Raw genomic sequence first — 25905 nt, 5'->3', positions numbered from 1 at the left:
AGCTGAAGAAACCCGGAAATGGAAGGGGAGAGATGAGCTGAGGAATTTTTTTATTTTTTATTATTTTTTTGCTTGTTAGCTCACGAAACCCGGAAGTGCCCGCCCGCCCCCCCCCCCTTTTTTTTTTTTAAACGCTCCGCCGGCCCTGTTATGAAATATGAAAGAGCATTCTAAGGGGGATTCAAAGTTTACTAGCATGATGAAAATTGTTTTTGAAGTGGCTGAGATATCCAAAACAAAGTGCTCCTATAATAAGAAAAGGTGGGATTCACCTTTTGTACTGTTACTAGGATCGCTTTGTATTCCTTTGTTTTTGGATATCTCAGCTATTTCAAAACTGATTTCCATGAAATACACTTTTAATGCTCTGCAAACTTTCATAAGTTGTTTTTTAGTGTCTCGCAAGAGGTTAAAAGCGCAAGCCTCCTCTCAACCAATACTGATATCATCAATTTTTAGGCCTACATTGTATTTAAATTCTATCAGTCTTTCGCCGAGTCTCGTCCGCACTCTAGACGTGTGGTGTACACGAAGAAATTTATGTTCTCTCTAACTTCTCATCGTAAATGATATCCTACGGGGCCGTTTAGACTACAAACCGATGTACATTTGTACTTTGCGGCAGCTATCTATCACAATAATCTTGAGAATTGTGAGAATTAGAAGCTTAATACAGTTCCATGTTCATCACGTGGTGTGGAAAAGAGACCATTCTCTGTAAACGCCTCTGGCTGTAGTAGGGACAGTAATGATAATGATGATGATGATGATGATGATAATGATGGTGATGATAATAATGATAATGATAATAATAATAATAATAATAATAATAATAATAATAATAATAATGATAATGATAATGATAATAATAATAATAATAATAATAATAATGATAATAATGATAATAATAATAATAATTATTATTATTATTATTATTATTATTATTATTATTATTATTATTATTATAATGATAATAATAATGATAATAATGATAATGAAAATAATAATAATGATAATAACAGGGGTGTTCATAATGCCGTTTACCACTCAGTCTGAGTACTCAAAGGGCATGAAAAATCCTGTATTGCAATATTTCATCAAAAAATGTACCCTCTTTAATGGACTCATTGGCGGATCCAGAAATCTGAAAGGGGAAGGGTTTTTTAGGGGGATGGGCCTAATTCATTAAAAACTTTGTTCAAAAGTCGCCTTTTGATAACATTTTCAGAGTCGTGAAGCACGAACTTAAACATTGTTATTCAATGAGTCAGAGACCGGGATTGGTTGTTTGTAATAAACAGAAAAAGGGAGATGAAGTAGACCTATCTCTTGTATTTGAGTCATGATAGAAATATTGCCTTTAGTTAATGCACTTAATCTATTTTAGGCTCATCATCGTCATGATGCGGCTTACTCAGGTCAGGGCACCATTTCATGAAAATTGTCAGCCTTGGGTCTGTTTCATGAAAGTCATATGAAATACTTTTTGCTCATAACACACTTAAAAATGAGAGATTTCATGAAATGGATTTTACTTCTCTTCATCTCTCATAATAGCTACATGTTGAGCGCGACTTTTGCAATTCTGAAATAATGTAAAGACTTTTATGTTGTGTGACCCACAAGTTGTCAGTCTCTGACAATATATATTTTAGTAAAATATTTGGGTTTGATCGGCCGAGAAGCTCTGGTTAGTAACTGTGATATTGGTGATTGTCAGACACTGACAACTTGTCAGGGTTGACACCTTTTATGAAACGGTGTCAAGGTCATATACGTGAATCAAACCCTTTTCACATGTTATACATTCTTTAACCCAACAGTTTTTTTATAGTCCATCAAACTGACAAGTCAATACCGAAAAAGGGCTGAATCTGGATCCAACTTGTTGCACTATTTTTATGTGTGTATCTTTCGTCGAGCATCAGTGTGAACTCATCTCTTTTGCATTGTATAAAGTGGAAAATACATGTACCACATTAAACTCATCGTAGGAATCGCCCTCTTCCTATAGGCTTCTTCTTCTTCTTTTAACTGCATGTTTAAGGAGATGGGCACCTACGAGTGGTTTGGGTGATAACAAAATATTGTTTGACAGCGGACCCGAGGAAAATTCGTGAAAACTCGGGCTATATCAAAGGCTATTTGACAACTACTAAAAAGAATGATAATGAATACGTGGCTTTTCGAAAAGAAAAGAAAAGAGAAGAGAAGAATTATTCTATACCGCTGTCGTCGTTTGTAGTGAACTAAATTCAGTTCAATTCAATTCAATAGTTTATCAATTTCCATTAAAAAATACTATTCAAAGCGGTAAACATGTGTCAATTTGAATTTCATTCAACTGATAAATACAGTTCATGGAACACAACATGCACGAATGATATTATTAAAAAAAATGCACACTTTGTCATGATATACCAAAAAAGAAGAAGAAGAAGAAGACTTTATCATATCAAACGATGGAAAAGAGTATTCCACTAAAAACACCGGATTGAAAACAACAGCAACACATAGGTCCCTACCAATAAAATATATTAATATCAAATTCATCTATAGAACATTATACACTAAAAAATCAGTGATAAAATGATGCTGATAATACAAGCATACTATCAACATAGTTTTAGAATGCATATAAAATATATAGTCATAACATAGCAATAGTATGGTACAGGCGCTATCTATATGGCCGTGTATACCAGGAAATGTGACCAAAAGAGAAGATATACACGCAAAACAACATCATCATCAACAACAACAACAACAACAACAACAAATCACAGAAATAACAGAAATGAAGAAAAATGCACATCGCGCAGTTACTGGACAACGAAGAACAAGGAAAGAGGAGCAGGGAAGAATGGAGAAAGAAAATGAAGTAGAAAGGAATGGAAGAGGTCTGTGAACACTCTTCACAATCTCAAGGACAATCAAAAATATGGATGATTTTTCATAAACAACACAGTGGCTGGTATATGTGAAAAACAATTTTTCAGTTTATATTTGAATGTAATTAACTTAAGGGATTCTTTTAAATCATCTAAGCTATTCTAAATCAGTGCCCTGTTGCATAAAAGCCTTACCGCTGGACTTACCGCTCCTTTCTAGCGGTAAGTTTTCAAATTAGCGGTAAAGCTTAAAATCCTTGATGCTGATTGGCTGTGACGCCTAATTTTGACGGTATATAAAGTTACCATTGAAATTCAACGGTAAGTTTTATGCAACGGGCCACTGGGTTCAGTATAAACACATGTATTTTGAGTATACAGTTCTCATTAATGAAGACAGAAGTCATTGGATTGTTTTGTGGGATAGTTATGTAGGCTACGTTGCTATTACGATAAAATAAAGAGTGAAACATTTTGGGTAGCCTAAATGGTTGCAGTTGTAATTAAACATAGATTGACCAAGTTGAAATAACTACAAATCTTTTATTTTCAGGATTTTATGTTCAAAGAACAAATTATCAGTATCGGTGCTCGAAAATGAAGGTTAAAAATATGGGTATTCTGAGCGCCATCTTTTGCAAAAGAGAAAGTTTGTCTAACAATGTCAAATAATAATACGTATTTCCCCAAGCAAGAATTCCATAATTTACATACATGGAGTGAAGAGTCATCAGAGCAGCTGAAGGAAGAAAATATTTCCACCTATCTTTGAAATAATATAATATGACACTTTGCAACGCGATATATACTTTGTAAAGCGAAATATATTGATCTGACACTTTGCAAATCATTGCAAAACAATGATCGTTACATAACATGCATGAAGCAGGGAGGAGGGAAATAATTCCCACCTCCCTGCATAAAGTAAAATAATTTGAGTTTGAAGCGGAGCACGTAACTCAGACAACTTCGCAGAGCTATGCATATAGAGGCATGTAACTCATACAAGGATGGAGATATACTGGATATTTATTTTCATGTTTCGATATATCCTGATACTGAGTAATCTGCTCTGCGCGACACAAACTTGGGGCATCATATTGCGTGCACGATAGCGATCCTCTTGGTTTGTAAAAGAGGATTACAGTATGACTGCCACTGAGATGAGGAGCTCAAAATTTATATGGGTGCAATTTTTCATGAAAACTTACTGAATATTACGCTTAGTTCTCGTGGCGGGGGCTAGGCTTACATTGTTGGTATCGCGCTGATACAACGCGCTACAGTATCCTCGCCCATATTTACAAATCTGTGGTAAACAGAACGCGCACACACTACGTTTGACAGGCGCTAGGTTAGCATAGTAGCACGAGATCACAATGGAATGCGGCACGGCTAGGTAGGCTGTGAGTATCTCGCCATGCGCCTCAGTGTAGGGAGAGATCCACAAAACCTCTATGCTCGGAGACTATTCAGAGTGCGGATACTTGCGAAGCACATACCGCACAGTTGTGGCGGCGGACTCCTTACCGGCGTAGTGTTACCGCCCATAAATTCCTGGTGAGTAATGTAATGTTGAAATCGGTGTTTACATCAGATTGTGAACTATGCGTGCGGGTTACAAGCAGAGTGTAAAGCAAGTATACCACCAAATTAAGTTAAATAGACTTTTTGCCAGTTGCGATCCCATTATCTCTACCATCATACGAATTAGACAGCCATTGTATTGTTGCTGTTTTTTAATGCGAGCGCAGGAATTGCATGATTGCACAGTAGCAGTATACAAAAGTAGGCATAGCTCGATAGCACGTCAAAACTTATTAGCATCGTGAAATTGACAGGCGCAGGTAGGAGCAGGTCGAAGATAGAGTCAGAGTGACGGGTACAGCAAGGTAAGCTTAGCCTCTTTACATTAGTTTCTTTTGCCAGCAGGTGTTAATAAAGGCTTACCTTTCTAACATGCTCAGGGATATCATATGGAATCTGTTTTCTCAATCCCCGCTCTAAACCTGAATGTTGTAAAAATGACATTGGGTCTAACCGTTAATAGGCCCCAAGCTACAAAGTACTAACGTTAGACCTATCAACATCAACATCACTAAATAGCAATTGCATTGTGCACCCACCCACTGCACTGGCCATGGGTCAAGTAGAGTCTAACGTCAATATGTTTAGTGAAATACTAAAATCACAGTGAACATCATGGAAATGGTGAAAGCAGATGGCATGTTTGTGTTTAAAGCAACATTAATTTACCTTAGGTGCCTAATGGTATTGCCACAAAGATGTTCCGTGATCATAAACAACAAAACCCATGCAAAAATTAAGAAAAACACTTGTCTTTGTTTAAAAACAATTGTGTGTGTACATGCGGGCACAGGCATATGCACGTACGCATTTTACCATGACTAATAATAGTACGAGTACTTAGTGAACAAATCTTAACTGGCATGCATTACTGTATTTCTGCATGCACTCAGCTCAGCAATGCTTCATATTGCACTAATTTCATTATACTTTGATAGCCACAGTCGCATCGTAGTGACATCGTAGAAAAGCTGAAACATGAGAATATAATTCTGTGGCCCAAAATATGAATAGGAGTCATTCTGAGGTCAAAACTGAGTATGGCCCCAAACCTCCTGGATTGCTCATTATATTATCTCTCATGATTTCAACATGATTGAGAACATTAAAACTTTAGATTTATGCTTGAAGTCCTGTGAAGTGTACTTTTTTTTTACATGTGTATCATCTAGAGTTCTATATGCTTTAGTTTGATACATCAGATACTAAACATGAAACTGTCATTGGAGTGTCATATTAATGTCAGATTACATGTTTTAATTGGCTGCATTAATTTTCCTACTTTCACTCCCAGTTTCACTCTTCAAATTTCTAATTCTTCTGTGGTTGAGACTCGGCAAGTGATCAATTACCTGTTATAATTAAATTGTTTACAATGTATTTATATGTGTGTTGAGAATTTATATACTGTAGCTACACACACTGTCGTCAAGAAAAGTATGGTACTTTAATGTGCAGGGAACTTGTTGAGTTGGTGACAGTTCATGTTTAATTACTTTGTTTTTGTCTTGAATGCATCATTTGAAATAAAAATGTATCACTGATTGTTCTCATTCTCTTTCGCTCTCTCTTTCTTTGAAAACAGATATTTACAAGTGCCAACTAGACCGAAGAAGAATGGCAGTAGTTGCAGGTATTGCTCTTGCTTGTATTTTTCTATTTTATCTTTGATATTATATGATTATCCACTTTCTTTCTTTCTTTCTTTTTTCTCCTTTTTTTTTCTGTTCAGAAGGAGAACAAAATATTGTGGAATAAAGTTACTTTACCAGGCAGGCATCCTAGTTAAAGAACTGATCATTTAAATCTAGTTGTGCGATTGTGGATTGGATCTTTGATTTTAAAAGTTTATAAACTTGACATTTGTCATTATCGTGGTTAGTTATGGCACGAAGCTACAATGGTTTGTAGCTTCATGGTTATGGGTATAGTGTAGCATCATTTGCTTTTGATATTAAAAAGTTGATTTTTGATCAAATAAACTAGTTCTTTATCTGATTAGAATGAAGATTTAAGTGTTGAGTTTTAAGAATAATAAAAATGAAGATTAGATACAGTTCCGAGTTGTATGATAACCTGTCATATTGACAATTAACATATAAAGGTTCAAATGGGTTTGATCCCCCTTAATAGTGTGTAATATTCATTGACATTTTCTATTAACTCATTCTGCATACGATGTATTTCAACAATTCAAAGTATTCTCTGAATATATTTGATCTGGTCTGTTGACATTCTTTTTGTTTGTCTCATGACTTTTAGTCTGGCAGTCATTAAAAATCAAAAATATCCTGTTGCATCTTCTTCTTGCTCAGAATTGGAAAGATTGTATCAAACAAGCATTGTAGATGGCGCCTGTTTGACTATTCATAGACAATCAGTAGACTCTGGGTATTTATGGTATTATGTTCCAGACACACAGCGAGCAGTCAGTGTGCTGCAGGGTCTGCAGGGGCGGCTGGTGGCGTCGGGAGAGCCAGAGCTCGGAGAGCAGGTGGCCTCCATGATCGACCTCCTCGCCAGCCCCACCTTCCGGCACCTGCTCAACCTCCAGCAGTCGGTGCGCCAGCTCAAGCACCACCTGGACACAGGAGCCCCCAGCCAGACGGTGGAGGACTACAGCTTCGCCATCAATGGAGACTTGATCCTGCCAGAGGTGGAGTCGGACCAAGAGCCAGAACTGCCCTACCTGCCGCCCTCGCACCCCTATGCCTTTGAGAACAAGGTGTTTGAGGGGGACGAGCCGCAGATGAAGAAGACGGCTGTGGCACCGGTCGCCTCTGCACCCGCTCCTCGAGACGAGGAGGAGGAACAGGAGGAGGAGGAGGAAGAAGAAGGGCAACCATTGACCACGAGGAGTATACCGATGGAGGAGGCCAGTGAGGACTTGGAACAGGCCTTGAGGTTGCTGGCCCTGGGCAGGGAGGTGCTGAGCATCGAGTTAATGAAGCAGGAAGGACGGGGTCTCGGCTTCAGTGTGGTGGGCTTGAAGAGCGAGAACCAGGGAGAACTTGGAATCTTTGTGCAGCAGATCCAGAAGAATGGCATGGCAGCAAGGTAAGCACTAAACTTATTTTTTTAATGTTTTTTTTTTTTAAGCTGATGGGATTTATTCTTCAGATTCTGTGTAAGACTATTAAAATGCACAAGTATGCTCTGCCTAGTAGGTAATAGAAGGTAATAGTTCACTGGTCTTCTGTTTACAAATTGTATTTTCGCTAGGCGCTTAGGAACATGTTGCCCTACCTTTTAAAAAGCTAATGGTTGATGATGTCCTGCAATATGCTTGAAGTCAGGATTATGCTTTGAGATTGCTACATGTAGGAATCAAGTCAAACATTCTTTACACTGTCTTTGACCTGTCTCAGACAGTGGAAGTCTCCGGTAATATGTCATTGTCCAGAACATCAAATGTCATATTAGCATATTTAGTAGAGAAATACATGCGTATTGGAATATCTAATGTATGAAGTGCTGATTAAAACATTTATCTAATATTCCAAACCATTTGTGATGCCCAGATGTCTTATTTCACAGCTGTTTTCTGTTTGTTAATCTATGCAGACATTTAATGTTTCATGCACAGTTGAATGCACTCCAAACCATTTTACTTAGTCCTCTTTAAAACATAGAGTTTTAGGTATAAGATGAGCCACATGGCAGCAGGTATTGGTTTAAGGTTGATGACTGAAATCTGGCATTGTCAATATTAAATAATGACTACTGCCTTTAACTTTCATATCATTTTATTCCTTTAGAACAGGTGTTGTTCACTTGATCTCAGCCAAGCAAATGTGTGAAGTTAAACAAGAGAAGACGATTGCAATTTAAAGATGTTTTTATAGGAATGCACTTCAGTCATTTGGTTGTGAAAGCAATTCTGGCAACCATATGGCAGTTATGTATGCATTCATGGATTATAAATACTTGTCATGGTAGATAATACAAAAGGGAATTTAGAATTTAATAGAAAGGTCTGTTTCGCTACATTCAGCCTGCTACTCCTCTTTTTTGTTTATTTTCTTATCATTTTCCGAGTATGTTTTGTGGGTTTATACATGTAATTTTGTTTTATGAGACATGAATACTGGCTGATTCCCCAGCATACATGTACATGCAAGATTATTTGGGAAAATTATGCAAGCTGAGCTTCATTGATCACTTGCATTCAATGCAGAAAATTCATTGGTATACAAAAATGATAAATGGTTTGAAAGCTACAATGTAGCATGTGATATATGCTGTGTGCATATACAATGTATTGACCCTAATAACTGTCCCAGAGTAACCTGAAAATGATAGAAGTTTACATCAGGGGCCCGTTGCATAAAAGTTACAAATATGGTAACTTTGCCATCCAATGGTAACTTCCATGGAATGCTTGATTTTGATCGGCTGTTGAGTATTGTTGCCATGGTAGTTACCATTGGATGGCAAAGTTACCATAATTATAACTTTTATGCTACGGGCCCAGCTGAATTTGATATTAAAAAGGACAATTATGAAATTTTTAAGTTTCACATGTTTTCACGGAATATTTCATAATGGGAAGATCCAATAATGTAATTCCCTCACAATTTTCCCTTTTGTTTGTTCATGGAAATATCAAAATCATGTTTTTCGTTAATAGTAATATTTGTAGCAACTTCCATCTCTTTCAGCCTGAAAGTCATTGAATTACAGCTTGGTCATTTCAAGACCACAATAATTTGATGGGAGGGATACAAAATGTACATTATTCTCATTTATACTGACTTTATTCATATAGAAAATTTGGTGAAGATTTGTATCAATACATTTTACTCAGTGGAAGGCTTGTGCTAGCAGTGACATCACCCTTGCCAATTTGAGTATGTTGAGATTGCAACTATTCACATCACTGATTTTTAAAAGCATTGACAAGCTTAATAATTCCATAGCTCTCTCACTTTACAGCTGAATTTGATGAAACCTCTGGGCAATTCCGCGGTTAGTAACGTTACATTTGAGGGACATTCTCATGATTTAGATTAGACTCATTTCTCTATCTGTGGATGTGAAGTCTCATTAATGTCACCAGAGATCATTCTAGTGTAGACCTAGAGCAGAGCAAAGAATGAAATCATTTCATGACTTATTTTAGAAGAAAGGTCTGCTTTTAATGCCGGTTAGTAACGTTACAAAAAAAGGACATAAAAAATTGATGAGCACCTTTGAACGAAAAGTTTGCTAAAACTGGTGTAGCTTGAAATATATCAACACTTATTTTTCATTTCTAGCTTTAAGGGCAATATCTACCCCAAATATCCTTTCTCCTTATAACTTTGTTTGAAAATTAAGTACAAAAATCATGGTTAGTAACGTTACGGTTAGTAACGTTACGGTTTGTCCAGTGATTACAGAATTGTGTGGTACCTCAAATCTGTATGTTTCCTCATGAGAATGCAAAGTTAAAGCTAAGAAACATCAGATAAGATATGAAACTCTTATTTCAACCATCAAACTCATGCAGTATAGTACCATAGTACTTGTACATGTTAAAAAAGACTAGGAAAAAAGTTTGCATAAATTACAAACTAAAGAAAATACCACTTTTAAAGACTAGGTCAAGTGATATCCAGTTTCATAACTTTGCCAATCACTGTTCATCATGACTCACAGTAATTCACAAAAGCAGCCTGTTTTATTGAGCAAAACAGTTAACGTGTTCCTTATCAAGAGTACCTTTAATAAAGGGGAAAGAAATCAAAGAGCAAAAACTATTAAAGGTACCGGTATGTAGTATGTACAGTGTATGGCCAATTGTGATGTGCGTAGTCATTGCACAATAGGAATCCAGCACTATGCAATGTTTTATATTATTGTGAAAGTACATTAATTCAAATAATAGTGTATAACTATACAGTGTATTAGTTGAATTCATGTTTATTCAAGTCTAGAGACATGTTTTTTTTTTTTCTTTTAGACCAGTTTGAATGTCTAATCTCTGCATTGTTCTGAAAACAAAAGTCTGTTTGCTGTACCTGAAGTGTAATATACCCGACAAACCATTGTATGATAATTTCAAATTGGGAGAGAAAATTTGAAGTGACGGCCTCAATTGTTTTTAACACTACTTTCCAAACAAAATGCTCTGCTGGCCCACAGATTCCATCAATTGTCCCTTCCCATGCAAAGTGGCAATAAACCCCCCCCCCCAAAAAAAAAAAAACAACAACAACAACATTCGCTCAATGTGCACCTTGTGAGCCTTCTCTAGTGATGCGAATGTTGCAGATGCCCCCCCCCAACATTTCCCGCCACGATTCCGCAACGCGCAAAGATTTTGCCGCATCGTTTCATGACTTTTTTCATTGAAGTCTCCCGCATATTTTGAGACCAAATTTGTGACGTACGGGTACACTGTTCTGCAGTTACGTAATGTTTGCATAAATGCATGTCGACCTGAAAACAGCTCAAATTCATGATATCGTGTGCAAATCCCATGCAAATTGTGCTTTTTTTTTGTTATTTGATATCAATTAGACTATTTCAACCTTTGACCAGTGAAATCAATCAATTCTAATGTAGATAAGCTTGAAAAAGAGCCTGCAACAGATTTTGGCAAAAAACAAACAATAGAAAACAAAAGGTAATAAAACATTAAAATACATAAGAAATTAACAAAACAATAAAAAACAAAAGAAACTCATTTTGATTTTGGTATTTTTGCAAGAAAATTGTTTGATGTATCTTGAGGAACTCTTACACAAAAATTTAGCAATCCTTCAGTCTTTTTTATGGAGTTATAGGTGAAAATATGATTTCTTGCATAAATTTGCATAATTAATTTACTAAAAAAAAAAAAGACAAAATTTTTCTATTGTATCACCACGTAATCTCATAGTTGACATCTGGCTCTATCATCAGGCAAAATTTTGCCAGACCAAGACCTGTCCATTTGAGTCTTATTCACTTATTTCATGGTTAGTAACATTACAATACACACAGGCTGTGGTTAGTAACGTTACGTGGTTAGTAACGTTACACATTTTGACTGCTGTTATTTCTAACTTCTATAATCATTAGTAATACTTATTTTTATATTTCAATTAGTCATTGGACACGGCAGGAAAAATTGAAATATTATCATTCATAGACACTTTATACTTTCTGGAGGTAAATAATTTCAATTTTTGGTTAGTAACGTTACATGACTGTCCGATGGCTGGGGAAATGCAAACATGTTTGCATTTCGAAGACATGTAAGTCGATTTTACTTAATCTATCCATGGAAGCACTGCATTGCCTCTATGAATTCAATATTTGTGGCTAGAAAATGGCATTTAGCTGGACTAGCTATCTTCTTTGCCATTATGGAGATTTTGCTGATGAAATTCAATCTGAAAGATTACTTGTTCAAAATTGATGAATTCAATACCTAAAACTATCAAGATACCCTGAAAAATAGTTTTTCCTGAATTATCAATGTGTTTTTTCTGAAGTCAAACACAAAAATCAAGGAAAAAACCAAATCGAAATTTTATGGTCATGTCCCTCTAACTGCGGAATTGCCCCTCTACCATTCCTGATTTTTCTACCGTATTCACTAAATTCTGGCACTTTGGTTTTAACCCGTTGAGGACGTTTTGATTTTGCTACAACACACATTTCCCATAGACGCTTGCCCGAGTATACTCGGGACTCGTCTTCAACGGGTTAAAGTGAGGTTAAAATCCCCAAGAGAATGTTGTGTGTGTGTGTGTGTGTGTGTGTGTGTGTAGTGAAAGGAAGCGGCATGTGAGTGTGCAGTGTACAATGGTTGAATCATTGAAAGTTTCATACCCATTGTGGTAAATGAGTGAACAAAGCATCCCCTTGTGGTTTCTGCCAGGTACCCTGGAATACATCACGACCCAGCAAGTGGTATCAAACAGACATGAATGTGTCATCCAAGAAAGAGAAGAGTAGAAAATTTGAGCAAAACCACACAAAATGAGATTTTATCAGGAAAATTCCTGATTATAAAAAAATGTCAACATTCTGTTGATGAAGTGGAATGAAGACATTTTCCAGCATTTCTTCAATCATTGAAATTTTTTGTCTCCAAGGGTGCGTTTATAAGATTTTGCGTGCCTAGAATCACTGTTTTGAATCACTGTTTTGAAACACTGTTTCAAATCACAGTTTCTTCAGGAGAGCGTTTATAAGATTTTTTCTCCGAGCGTGTTGGGGCTCGTGCTCAGACTGTGCCATTGCGCAACTCACTCTGCGCAGTTTTTCCTCGGCAAAAGGTCAAACAGGGTGCGCGCAAGGCATTGTGACGTCACATAAACAGTGTTTGCGATCGCGGTTGCGTTTATAAGATTTTTGAAACACTGATTCTACAGAAACACTGTTTGTAAACGCACTATTTTGTGCGTTTACAAACAGTGTTTCAAAACACTGTTTCAAATCATGGCGAGCGTTTATAAGAATTTTTTTCGAGCTAGAATCACTGTTTGGCCATAAACAGTGTTTCAAAATACTGTTTCTGGCCAGCAGAAAAATCTTATAAATGCACCCCAAGTTTAAAAGAAAACAAACAAAAGGAGCAATAATGGGCAAAAATAAGTAACTCTATTTTTTTTTTCACCATGGAAGTGTAACAGTTCTAGATTTTAAAAGCTGGTGGCGCACTGTATACAAATCAATGTACTATGAACATCTTAGACTTTTGATGCAATGCATTGTATGTCATCAGAGACACACTTGCTCTTTGCCAAGACTGTTGTGTAGATGTCATTCAACTATGCCAGGAAATCAAAGAGAAAAAAGAAGTTTTTCCAAGGATCACACTATTTTCTGCATATTACCAGCATTGATTTTTATTTGTTAAATCAAATTTTGTCAACAATAAGCTTGCTATTAACACTCAAATGATGTGATCAGTCAAGGTCTAACTTTAGACTACAATTATTCAGACATGTTGCCGTAGAAGAAAATTGTTGGTCTTGATTAGGTATTTATCAATATCTATGTTTTATTTTAATGTGCGTGTGCTTAAAATTGGTATTACCCTGATGTTTCTCTGGGAATTGATATTCATAATATTATTGTCCCCGCCGAACAAGTTCGAGCAGGGGACTATGAAATGGGCTCCGTACGTGTGTGTGTCCGTGTGTCCGTCCGTCCGTCTGTCTGTCCGTCCGCCTGTCTGTCTGTGCGTCCGTGTGTGATCAAAATGTTCAATTTGCTACTTCTCTGTCATTTATGAGCCAATTTAGATTCTGTTTGCTTTATATGATAGCACTACATGGGAGCTTTGAAACTTCTACACAGAATTTCAGTTGTGACCTTTGACCTTGACCTTTGACCTATATTGTACATTTTGCTTCAAAATGCTACTCCTTCGCCATTTCTAACCCGATTTCGATCCGTTTGCTTTATGTGATGGCACTAGGTGAGGGCTTCAAAACTTCTACACAGAATTTTGACCTTTGACTTCTTTGACCTTTGACCTTGATTTTTGACCTATATTGTACATTGGCTACAAAATGCTACTCCTTCGCCATTTCTAACCCGATTTCGATTCCGTTTGCTTTATGTGATGGCACTAGGTGAGGGCTTCAAAACTTCTACACAGAATTTTGACCGTTGACTTCTTTGACCTTTGACCTTGATTTTTGACCTGCATTGTACATTTTGCTACAAAATGCTACTCCTTTGCCATTTCTAACCCAATTTCATTTCCGTTTGCTTTATGTGATGGCACTACAGTCTGTAGGTGAGGGCTTCAAAACTTCTACACAGAATTGTGACCCTTGACTTCTTTGACCTTTGACCTTGATTTTTGACCTATATTGTACATTGGCTACAAAATGCTCCTCCTTTGCCATTTCTAACCCGATTTCGATTCCGTTTTCTTTATGTGATGGCACTAGGTGAGGGCTTCAAAACTTCTACACAGAATTTTGACCTTTGACTTCTTTGACCTTTGACCTTGATTTTTGACCTGCATTGTACATTTTGCTACAAAATGCTACTCCTTTGCCATTTCTAACCCAATTTCATTTCCGTTTGCTTTATGTGATGGCACTACAGTCTGTAGGTGAGGGCTTCAAAACTTCTACACAGAATTGTGACCCTTGACTTCTTTGACCTTTGACCTTGATTTTTGACCTATATTGTACATTTTGCTACTAAATGCTACTTCCGGCGGGGAGACATTTTACGCACCGCGTAATTTCTACTTTTCCTTGTTGATTATGATTTTTCACTTGTCATTGTTTGTGTTTGATAAGTTAAAATGAAATACTCTTAAATTTCATTTAAGCCCTTTGCTGTTTATGTTAATTCAAGTTTATTCTGGTTTCAGAATTTTCAAAGCCTGTAATTACTCAAATTCACAACTGATTATTAGATTGGCAAAACATTTAAGATAGTCTTCCTTATCCTCTCCTATTTTGTCATTTGGCAAATTTCTTTCTGGTATTGCACAGATGAGATTTAATTGCAGACTGAACCAGTTCCATCCTTTCCCCTAAATACCCAGCCCTGTACACAATCGTAAGCAGGAAAATTCTGAGGTGCGAATTTGATAATGACAAGATCATCATTTTTGCAGCAAAGTTCTCAGGTACTCGTGTACCTGACCCTATCCCGACAAATACAGACACACCTGTTATCACCCATATTCTGCATCCCAGCGATAACTCCAGTAAAATCCTGGCCATGTTTGCCATTTCTTCTTCAAACGTCCATCCTAATTCTGTACCCTGCTTTTCATGGTTTCCCTGTAATCTCGCCTAGCTAAACAGCATGGCTGCTTCTTTAATGCGCGCACATCCTTCACCCCCAACTTCTGCGGCTTGTCGAGCTCTATGGGGCAAATAAGCAAGCATCCTGACAAGAAATGAATGCAATTTCGAAAAATTAGCACGGGACGAAAATCTAATCCACATCAGACTATCTGCGCTACGACTCCCGACTGCTAGTTTCTCTCACTCCCTGTGCTGTTTTTGAAATGAGACAGTGCTCAGACAGTTGCAGAAGAACAGCAAAATTCCTAGAGCTTTTTCAGTTTTCACATTTACGGAGCTTGGGTTCCTCTCTTGATACATGCTGCTTTTCTGACTCCAGCGTTGATAGTGAGTGGAAAACCTCTTGTGTAAGTAACCAAGTATCACTGTATGTATTACCATCAACCTCATATTTTTATACTGTACAAATTGTTATGGTGGATGTCATACCAGTAGATTAATGCAGTGAGTGATGAAACTGTGTGTGTGTGTTTGTGTGCGTGTGAGAGAGAGAGTTGTGTGTACCGTACAGTAGTTACAATTTGTATGTGTTGATGCTGTGCCTTTACAAGTACACTGTACACCTGTATCTCTTACAATATTCACACCCTTAGGCATGGGAAATGGAAAGTATTTACTATGTACTGTACCTTTATCAATGTCCCCAGCTCTTCAAGAATTAAATGAGTTCCACTTTATTTTTGTCCTCTTAAGACATGCAATGCACAGGTATCATTCAGTATCAGATGCTGTGATACCTTTCATGATCAAATTGATATGCACGACTGTACAATGTATGTGGTACCTTCTTGATAATTTTGCCAATATTTGCATCATACATAGCATACAAGTGTAAGTGTACTCCATGGTTAATACAAGCACACTCTGTGATCAAGAGTAGAGAATTTTGTCTTAATTTGATTTAAAGTAATGTTGCTGGTGGCTTTCTTTTTTACTGTGACATACAACAGACTGACCAAGGCATCAACAGCATGTACCACAGGTAGCTTCTGACCCCATCCAAATTTAGAAAGTGAATAATCTCACAGCGGAATGAGCAATACTGGTAAATATCTGTGAGGAGTGAGTGTCCCATTTTGATAGTCAGGATGCCAAAGTGCAAAACAGTGATATGAAAAAGGACCCAGATTTCCCACATGAACAGGTGATGTTGCCAAGATGCTGTCGTAGGAGACTTGCGTCAAATTGTGAGATCATGGATATTAAAGTGCTGAATCACTTTGTTACTTTACAATAATCTTGACTCATACAAAAACCCTTTTTAACCCGATGAAGACGAGTCCAGAATATTACTGGGGCAGGTGTCTGTAGAAAATGCGCATTACAGTTGTATAGCAAAATTAGCCCGCGGGTCCCAAATGGGTTAAGAATAGTACACCTATTTGTAGAAAAGACTCCAGAGGTGTTCACCTCACTTGAGCCCAGGTACTGGTCACTCGAAATTGAAGTGATGTGTGAGTCATGTCAATCACTTCAGAAGCCTGAATACACAGCAAGGTTGATAAATCATGATTATGACTCCGCTCACGATAGTGTGACTTGACTGTTTTTCGTAAGGCTTTCTTTTTATTTCTTTTTTATTATCTACAATACTGTACCATGACAAGTAGTTATCAATCCATGAACACATAAATACAGAAATTGCCTTAATAGCTGATGATATTGCTTTCACGATAAAGATTGTGTCTTTTGCAGTTTTAACATTGATTACTATTTAATAGTTTTCATTTGTCTTGTTTAGCTTTTCATATTTGCTTGGCTGCAATTTGTACAGCCACTGACAATTAAGAAAGAAAGGAAATTCCAAAGTTACAGACAGCAGTTATTATTCATTTACAATGCCAAATTTTAGTTACAGTATCAGGTTTCAACCAATACCTCCTGACAACCTTGTAAAATTGTACCTGAAACTCCGAAATTAGAAGACTACAGTGTAGTATGCAAAATCATTTGGAGAGCAGTGCTGATAAAAGACAACATAACTGGCACTGGAATAGGCAGCACTGTACAGACAAGCTCGCCATAGGATCACTGCAAACGAAAGCAAGCAATTTTCACATTTTTATGTTGCATGGTATCCATTGACAATGACAACCAATGACCTATAAACTGACTCCTAGCATGGACCTACCTACATTGTACATGTAGCAACCAAATAGTATTGTGGTCACACAAATTATTCTTAAAGTCCATGAAAGTGTGATGCATTCTCACATACCCCTGTAGATTTCCTCTGTGTGTTCAACTACAATGTATGTGTATGTTAAATTTATGTATAGCCCTCTAGTTTTTAATTGGTTGAATTTTTGCGAACATGACATCGTTCTTCACATCTCATTTCAAATCATCATGGTAAAAGCTTTACAATAGTCAGAAAGGTAGGATGTAGGGAGCAAACTACATTGTGTACATAAAATTGGAAAAGTCTTCGGTTTTTGTATCACTGTAGATGTCAACAAGATGTTTTATTTTAACAGTACACATCACACTTACGATACTTACAATGTATAATAGAGAAACCATGCCATTGTATGCTTGTACATACTGTGCATAAAACTGGCACATGAATTTAATTTTGCTTCAGTATCGTATGTTTGTGTAAGTGTGATGTGTACCTGTACAATGTAGGTGGGGGGGGGGGGGGGGTACATGTGGTACGTGTAGATTCCCCTTGTTGTCGTGTCTGAGAAGTTACATAATATAGCCATAAAGCAATTTTTAAATGGGTCACATGATGCACCTGTTCAAACCAATCAATTTTAGACTCATTCTTTAATTGAGTTCAGTCTCATCCTTTGTAAAACTTTACAAAGGATGAGACTGAACTGTATATCTCTGAATTGAATTATTGAATTATTGTAACATCAAGAGGGCAATGAAGAGATATTGACTGTATACTGTACCCCTAATTGCAACTTAAAAAGATGACTCATGTCATAAACATGTCACATGCTGTAATTGCAGTGATGATCTGTCTGAAACTGTACCTGGAGATAATGCTCTCTTTATATGAAGACAATTGGAAGAGACTTTAATGCAAGCATTCATGGGAAACCTGAGATATGGCAATTTAGACATCAATGGATATAACAAGATTTTAAAGAAATATTTCTGTTTCAGTTAGCCTGACAAGGGCAGCTTGAGTCCTTAAAAGATTGTATGACTTAAAATTTGAGGCTAATCATCATCTAGAGGAGAAAAATTCATGTAGATATGGTCCACTCTACAATTTTGGTTGTGGATATTTGTGTGTGTATATGTGTGTTTTTGTTTTTGTTTTGTTTTTATCTTTGTTATATACTGAAAGTTTTAATACCATGTACAGTACCATTGATTTTAAATTACAAATGCTAGTGGTATAGTTAGCTTTATGGAGGGAAAAATTAAATTTCCCTGAAAGATTGCAATTATCAAAACCTTTAAAATACAATAGAAATCTGAAGTATTCCATTCATGAATGCACTTATCAATTCCAAGAGGTAGCCCTGTCACAAGGCATGGCGGCTATAAAGGCCTTCCCATAATGCATCAGGAGACATGCGTGTGGTTCATGACTGTGTAGCATTTGTTTGGAGGAAGGGATATTCTAATTTGCGGATGTGCTCTCCATTATTAAAGCATTACACTGCAAGCTGACTACTCTTTGTATTCATGATAGATGTCCAGCATCCTCCAGCAATCAGAGAAATTGTAAGCTTTGATGTTGTTTTATGCCCTAAATTTTAAAACTTTCATATTTGTAATACTTCTGTTACTTCTATTTCTGATGGATATATATTTGATATGATGCTTTGTATGCTATCTTTGGTCGGATAATACACTTTACCAGGAATCGTTGTGAAGATGTACAATTTTGTAATGCTTGTTTACAGTGTGTGTGTGTGTGTGTGTGTACGATTTCAGTTTCATTGTACTTTTCTTTGCATGTTTTTATAAAATTTTGCAGGAGACACTAACTAAATAAAGTGTGGATCCATCAAAAGTTTGTCATGACACAGTTTGTAGCATTCACCTCGTCCCGCTCCTTGTCTCTCCCTAGGGACGGAAGACTGCGAGAAAGTGATCAGATTTTGGCTATCAACGGCGCCCTCGTTGACTCCACCGTGTCACACAAGCAGGCCATCGGCATGCTACAGAGGGTGAAGGACAAGGTCAATTTGATCGTGGCGCGGGGTGGCTTGCACCTTCCGACGCCACCCAAAGGCGAGGCGCTGGCCCAGGCACCCACTCCTCACGTTGACAAGGAAGCAGAGGTGCCTAAGATGACTCTTGATGAACCGCAGGCACCAATGGTAGCAGCTGCAGCTGCTGCCGGTGCATTGGACGAGCCACTGATTCAAATGAATGCAGAACAAGATGTCCAAGGAGCGGTGAGAAAAAGCTTCATTATTTTCATGAGTTTCATCTTGTGGTAACAATTATTTTTATCATGCATTATACTGTGTATTTTTGTAACAGTAGATGATCAACGTTGATAGTTCCAGGTTTCATATGTTCTCTTTCATATTGCTGGAGTGTAATTCTTTAATGTAGAACAAATGGTGTATGTATTGAAATTACTACGTGTACACAGATGCTGTTTTGTATTGTACGGTATTCAAACCAGTATCTAATATGCATCTCGCAAATTACTATACAATAATAGGAAAGCTTTTCTCAGCCTGTGTACAACATGTAAAGTAGCTCTACTGCTGATTAAGATCCTTATGTTTATGTTTAATATACAATATTGTTTTGTATTCTGAAGCCGACCCTCGGAAGACCAGAACCATCGGGTGAGGAAGGATCCTTCATACCCCCTGACATAGAGGTCATCGACCTTTACAACCAGGGCTCAGGGCTGGGATTTGGCATCGTCGGCGTGCGGGACATCGGTATCGTTGTCAAGACGATCGTTCCAGGAGGAGCTGCAGAGAAGGTGAGAATGACTCCCATCACATTTATTTTTTGTTTTGACATTTTGATTCATGAAGCCGTATTTATTTTTCATTTTTCTCATGTCTTTGTGTCCTTGAAGTAGTCAGAAACATTTTCAATAATTGATGAATTCCGTTAATTGTATTCAATGGTGACCATCAGGAATTGCCTAAAAGTAGTTGTTGTCAAGACGATCATTTCTCAGCTAGAGGAGCTGCAACAGAAGGGAGAATGAGTCCATGAAATAGCTTTGAGAGTTTTGGTTCGTGAAGCCATTCTGTTTAATTGTATTTCACATGTCCCCTGTGTCCTTTTAAGAAGTCATAGACATCTTGAAAAATTGATGAGTTCAGTTAATTGTAATCAATGGTGAGTATCAGAAATTGTCTGAACGTGATAGACATTTGTTTGGGAAGACGTTATCCCAATTAGTAAACATTTTGTGGAGACTCAGCAAGTTCAACTATGTGAGATTCTAGCAAACTTTGTACACAGAAGCTTTAGTGGTATGCATCGCAGTTAAGATGTCAATTTGTCATTTGATACAACATTATTGGTTCCTTGAAGTACATTTATGGCTGCCATATGGTCAAGAAAATGTTCAATCGCTTTCAGTGCCATTATACTCGTCTTCAACTTCAAATATGTACAGAACTCCATCAAATTCTGAGTTTCACATTCATATTTGATGGAATAACCCTACTCCGTTGTCGAGAGTGCACAAAAAACCATATTGTTAGAATTTCATTTTCTCGTCTATTTAAGTCAGACAATCTTGAAATATGTGACGTTCAGTTGAGAAAATATTAAGTTCCCGACCTCCCAGCTGATGTTGGTACGGTCAGATGGTTCACCTACTTTGAAGTGTTGTTCATGATGATTAATCAGATGATGATATAATGCTGAAATGTCTCAATTTCATCACATTCACAGCTTTCCCATAATTTGTCCTTTTCTGTTCAACTGTCATTTATATACAAAGACACCTCTCATTTGGTGACTTTCTTCTGAAGATGTAATTTGTTTTTCATTATTGGATATGGAGTGAAATGTACCTAGTTTTCAAACTCATAATAGGTCAGTTATGTATAAATTCTTTCTCTCCATATGCTGCCCAGTTCCTAACTTATAAATCATTTGCTATGATCATTCTGAATAACCATAGAAATGTATTCAGGGGAGTATGCAAAGATAGCTGAACAATCAGTGCAACATGTGGTCAAAAGATGGATTAATTTGAAGGGGAAAAAAAATGTTGTGTCCTCGCCATCAGAAATTAAGAATGCCTTTGTACAGTGGGTAATCCCCTCTTTCGATGCCAACTGTTTTGTCAAACGGAACCCTCCCATTTTGCTTCATTTCCCAACACCAGTCGTGTGCGGTGTGTGGAGAAAATGTGGCAAGGAAATTGAGAGTGACTGCCATGATGGTGATCGCTGGATCGCTGAAAACCGTCTTACTCTGCGGCAACGGCGTCTGGGTCTCTTAATTCCCTTCCCTTGATCCCGGGGTGTGCCGCTAAAGCCATCCGCAGCGCTTCATCTGAATCTAAGCTATTGAATTCAGAGCATCAGCTCACACTTTCAGTAATCTTTGCAAGGATTCCAAAGATTCCATGGCTGTTGTATAGAAAGAAAAAAAAATGATAATGTGCACAATTCTGTGTGATCAAAGATGCCTGATTTGGCCTAAATATGGTGTAGTCAACATGGATTTTTAAAGATTTTTTTTGTACCTGCCTTAGTTACGTGGCATGCATATTCTTTGCAAAGACAAATCACCTTTGTGTAGATACATGCTCACTGCCAGACACTTTATTCTTCTCTGTAGAGGAATTTTACCATTTTCCATGACACAAATATGTGATCTAATTACATGATCAAGGGTGTATTGCATGAAAGCCAATGGAAAGCATAATTCTCTGTTGTTTTATACATCACTCAACTGCATATCCTTGATGAATGTGTTCAGATTGACAGTCACACATTGATGTATTTGAAAATGAAATGGGTCTTTCTATGCTACCTACTGTTGGTGTTCACTGTAATTTAAACTGATGTGTGTGTGGGAGTGTATTGAGTACCATTTCCAAATAAATTTGTGATAGTCTTTATACCTGCTACCATATTTTGGGGAAGAAAATGATGGCAAGTCCATGTTCAGAAGTCCTTTGCAAATTCAAGTGTTCTAGTCCCTCATTGACAAATGTGTCTTGTTGAGTCTTTGATATCTGCTACTTGACTGTATAACTGAACATTAAAAAGCACATTTGTTAGAAACTAAACTGCTCAAATCACAGTGTGCTGTAAGAATGTTTCGCATACACTGGCAATGTTTTGTTGATTTGACAGTACAGCAAACATCATTTACAGTGTTCGTAGAATGTTTGACTATTGTGTGTTCTATATCAAAGTTCAAGACTGTGTGAGAAGTCAGTTTGTAGATTTGCACAGTCACACAGGAGTGCACAAACTCAATGGGAGGCACAGTTTGACCCTACATTCCTTTCTAATGAGGTGAACCACCATAATTATGGATAAAAGGTCATTGCGAGGGTGTAATGAGTAGAAATAGCCGAGTCTGAAAATAACAGGGCGCATTTACATGTTTGCTGCACGATATAGGAAGATTATGAGACAAGATGCAAGTAAAAAGTACAGTTCACGCACCCTTTCAGTGCATGTATTTTGGACTATTTTTCCTTGAAGAGTTGCAAGGAGAGAGCATGGTAATTAATTGAAATGTGTATAAAAGGGGCATGATGTTAGTGTAGACTGGAACAAAATCAAAACAAGTGACATGGTAGAGAGATACTTTCAATGCTAACTGCTGTACAAAATGGTGCCATATTTACAGTTTTTTCTTTGTTTGTTTTTTGTCTATTAAAGGGATCGTATAGTTTTAGTTGAGACCTACAATTGTAATTACAGGTTTCAAACATTTTTTGGTGAGATAATGAGAAATCTCTTATGAAATTTGAAAGAGCATTTGATTCCATGAGGAATTCAATGTTTATTAGATGAAAATTGGTTTTGAAATGGCTGAGATATCCAAAACAGAGTGATTCTAATAAAGTGTAGGACCCACACTTTATCACGATTGCTTTGTTTTACTCTGTTTTTGGATGTTTCAGTCATTCATAACCCGATTTTCATCAAATAAACTTTGAATTCCTCTTAAAAGGGTATGCTCTGTACTATTTCATACGTGTTTTGTTGGTATCTTGCAAAAACTTAGAAGCCCAATTCTCATCTCCACCAATACTGTACTATCCCTTTAAAGCCCAAATTTAACAGAACATCTACAAATGCTGGGTCCTAATTCTATGCCTTCTGTAACATGGGAACTTGTGTACAACGTACGCAATTGGAAAGTCGTTCAAAATGTAGACATGAATTAGCATTGGAAGTTCCGATATGATTGAAAACAGATTCTGTGGGATAACTTGGTTTTTGCCATTATATCTCCAAATGTAATCTTCATTGCAACATAATGATGCCGATAATAATGCTAATTTCAGCAGCTGTTTCTATAATTACTTTATGCACATGTTTTTTTCTCCATTTTCTAACATGTTCAAAAATAATTTCTGAAACAAACTTTGCAGCTAATTAGAAAAGCAAAGATTTGGCTAAATTGATACAGGTTTGGATTGTAGATAACCAGTGCAGTTAGTTACAACTAGATAAGCAATTTGCTAAAATGTGCTACAGGTTTGGATTGTAGAGAACCAATCAGAAAAACTCTTTCCAGTCAGTTAGGAATATCACAGATCACAATAAATGGCTCTGCAGTACAATTTGTATGTCACACTCCAACATCAGTCTGCCGGTGCTTTGAATATGAATGCATTTCTCTGGCTAATTTATCAGTCATTTGCTCATTCAGTTGGCGCGTTTTGCCCCTCAGTGTTGTGCCAGACTTTTTTTTTTTTTTTTTCACAGCACTTCTGCTGCTTACATTGTTTGGCATGCTCATAGCAAGAGTAAAAAAGGGGGAGGGGCTTCAGGAGACAGTCCAGCTTGCCCATTGGCCAATGCAAGCAGCTGACTCGAATGTTAGTCATAATCACTGATGCCTGGATCGGTGAAGGCGGTGACAGAGATCCCCGCATGGGTATCCCCACGTGGGGCAGTTCGGTTGTTTTGCTGCTCCGAGCTCAGTCTTCAGAGGGGTGCGTGTAGTACGGGGGACCGCTCCTCCGATCTCAACGGGGTGCTTCCTTCCTCCCGCAAACCAGCGTGACAGATGCGAGGCAGTCCAGAGGAAATTGGTTGTCATCGCCAAGCCACGCTCTTAATTCCATCAGTCGGAATCAAATTAAGCTTTCACTTACGAGTGAGCGTACATTGACAGCTCTCAGCTGAACATACTCAGAAGAAGAGGAGGTTTTTCATGCCAAAGGCTAATGTTAGTCCTAGTCATGCTACTTTTTTTAGCAAGGCATCAAAGAGAATGTGCATTTTGAAAAAAAAAAAAAAATATGTCAGGAAAAGATGATTTTAGTGCTTTGCGTGTAAATCCACATCCTCCTTCCCCTCTTTCCGTATCCTTTTATCATACTTCCATCCTATTTTAGTGTAGTTTTATTGTTTAAAGGTTTTGAGGGAATTCATTTTCTTCTCTCGTCCCATATGTTTCATTCTTCGCATGGGCAGGTACTCTTTTCTGTTGTGCATCTTAATTTTCCTGCTAATGTGTCAGTAGCAATACACCCTATATCTTAATTCCTTGTGTCATTTTGCCCCACTCTTTTTTTTTCTTTTTTTTTGCTGTCATTTATTTAGAGTTTTTAAAAAGAATTGAAAAACTAATCCCAAGTCATTCCAGAGTATGCTCCCCTTTTGTACAGAGAATAAAGGATGGAATTTTTTGAGGGTCCAAATAAATTCCCTGGAAATCTATAGCATTGTTTTCTCTTCCATCATAAGGAAGTATTCAGTTGTATTCTTCTTAGGAAAGGTCTGAATTACCTAACTCTGCAATCTACCAGCTTTTCAAAGGAATCTAATTTTGGGGTTGCAAAAAGGACACACAAACTGTAAGTCCTTCTTATTAACCCTAAAAAGACTGGGCTATTTTGGTAGCTCGAAAGACTGGGGGGGGGGGGGGGGGCCTAAAGGGCCCCCCCTTAAGATCTCGTCCATGGATCACGCGATTGCCACGGAAATTTGCACAATGGTAGTGTGCGATGTAATCTACAAGATCATATATTTGAATTTTCCAAAATAGTCTTCTTTTATTTTATTTTGATTAATTATGCTAATTTATGCGAGAAATCAGACTTTTTTATCTAAATCAGTAAATAAAGCTCCAAAAGTGCTCATTTTTGGTCTAGATATTCTTTGTAGCATTCTTAGCAAATGTACATGAAAAAAAAATCGGTATCAAAATTAATTTCTTATTTATTTTATTGTTTTATGAATTTCTTATGTATTTCTCTGTTTTTTCGACCTTTTGTTTTTGTTGTTTTTGTCAGCAAAATTTGTGGCAGACCCTTTTTGAAGCATAATACCACTAAAACAAATTGATTTTAGCCATTGATAGTAAAGATAAGCATATTTATATGAACCATGTGATAAAACTCAATTTGCATTGACTTTGTACACAAAATCACATTTTTGAGCCATTTTCGGTCTCACGTGCATGTACAAAAAGTTATGTAACTTCAGAACCGTACCCCCGGGCGTCACAAATTTGGTGTCAAAATGTGCGGGAAACTCAAAAGAAAAATGTCATAGAGCATCGCG

The 25905-nt window shown here is 37.2% G+C and overlaps 1 protein-coding gene across 1 annotated transcript in view; it reads left to right on the top strand.

The window, feature by feature from the left end:
- The first annotated feature begins 6088 nt into the window (after positions 1 to 6088).
- The window catches only part of LOC139722963 (multiple PDZ domain protein-like), a 79207-nt gene continuing 59390 nt past the window's right edge, over positions 6089 to 25905 (top strand). The window contains exons 1-4 of the mRNA XM_071634243.1: positions 6089 to 6111; positions 6893 to 7535; positions 19278 to 19608; positions 19986 to 20156. Coding sequence (XP_071490344.1) covers positions 6096 to 6111; positions 6893 to 7535; positions 19278 to 19608; positions 19986 to 20156 — 1161 coding nt within the window. The 5' untranslated portion in view covers positions 6089 to 6095. The remainder of the gene's footprint in view (positions 6112 to 6892; positions 7536 to 19277; positions 19609 to 19985; positions 20157 to 25905) is intronic.

The sequence above is a fragment of the Diadema antillarum genome, unplaced genomic scaffold (genome assembly GCF_040938485.1).
Source record: "Diadema antillarum isolate AM-2024a unplaced genomic scaffold, OU_Dant_1.0 scf00000178, whole genome shotgun sequence".
Taxonomy (NCBI): Eukaryota; Metazoa; Echinodermata; class Echinoidea; order Diadematoida; family Diadematidae; genus Diadema; species Diadema antillarum.
The sequence above is the reverse complement of the archived record's forward strand: the minus strand, read 5'-3'. Positions and strand labels throughout refer to the sequence as shown.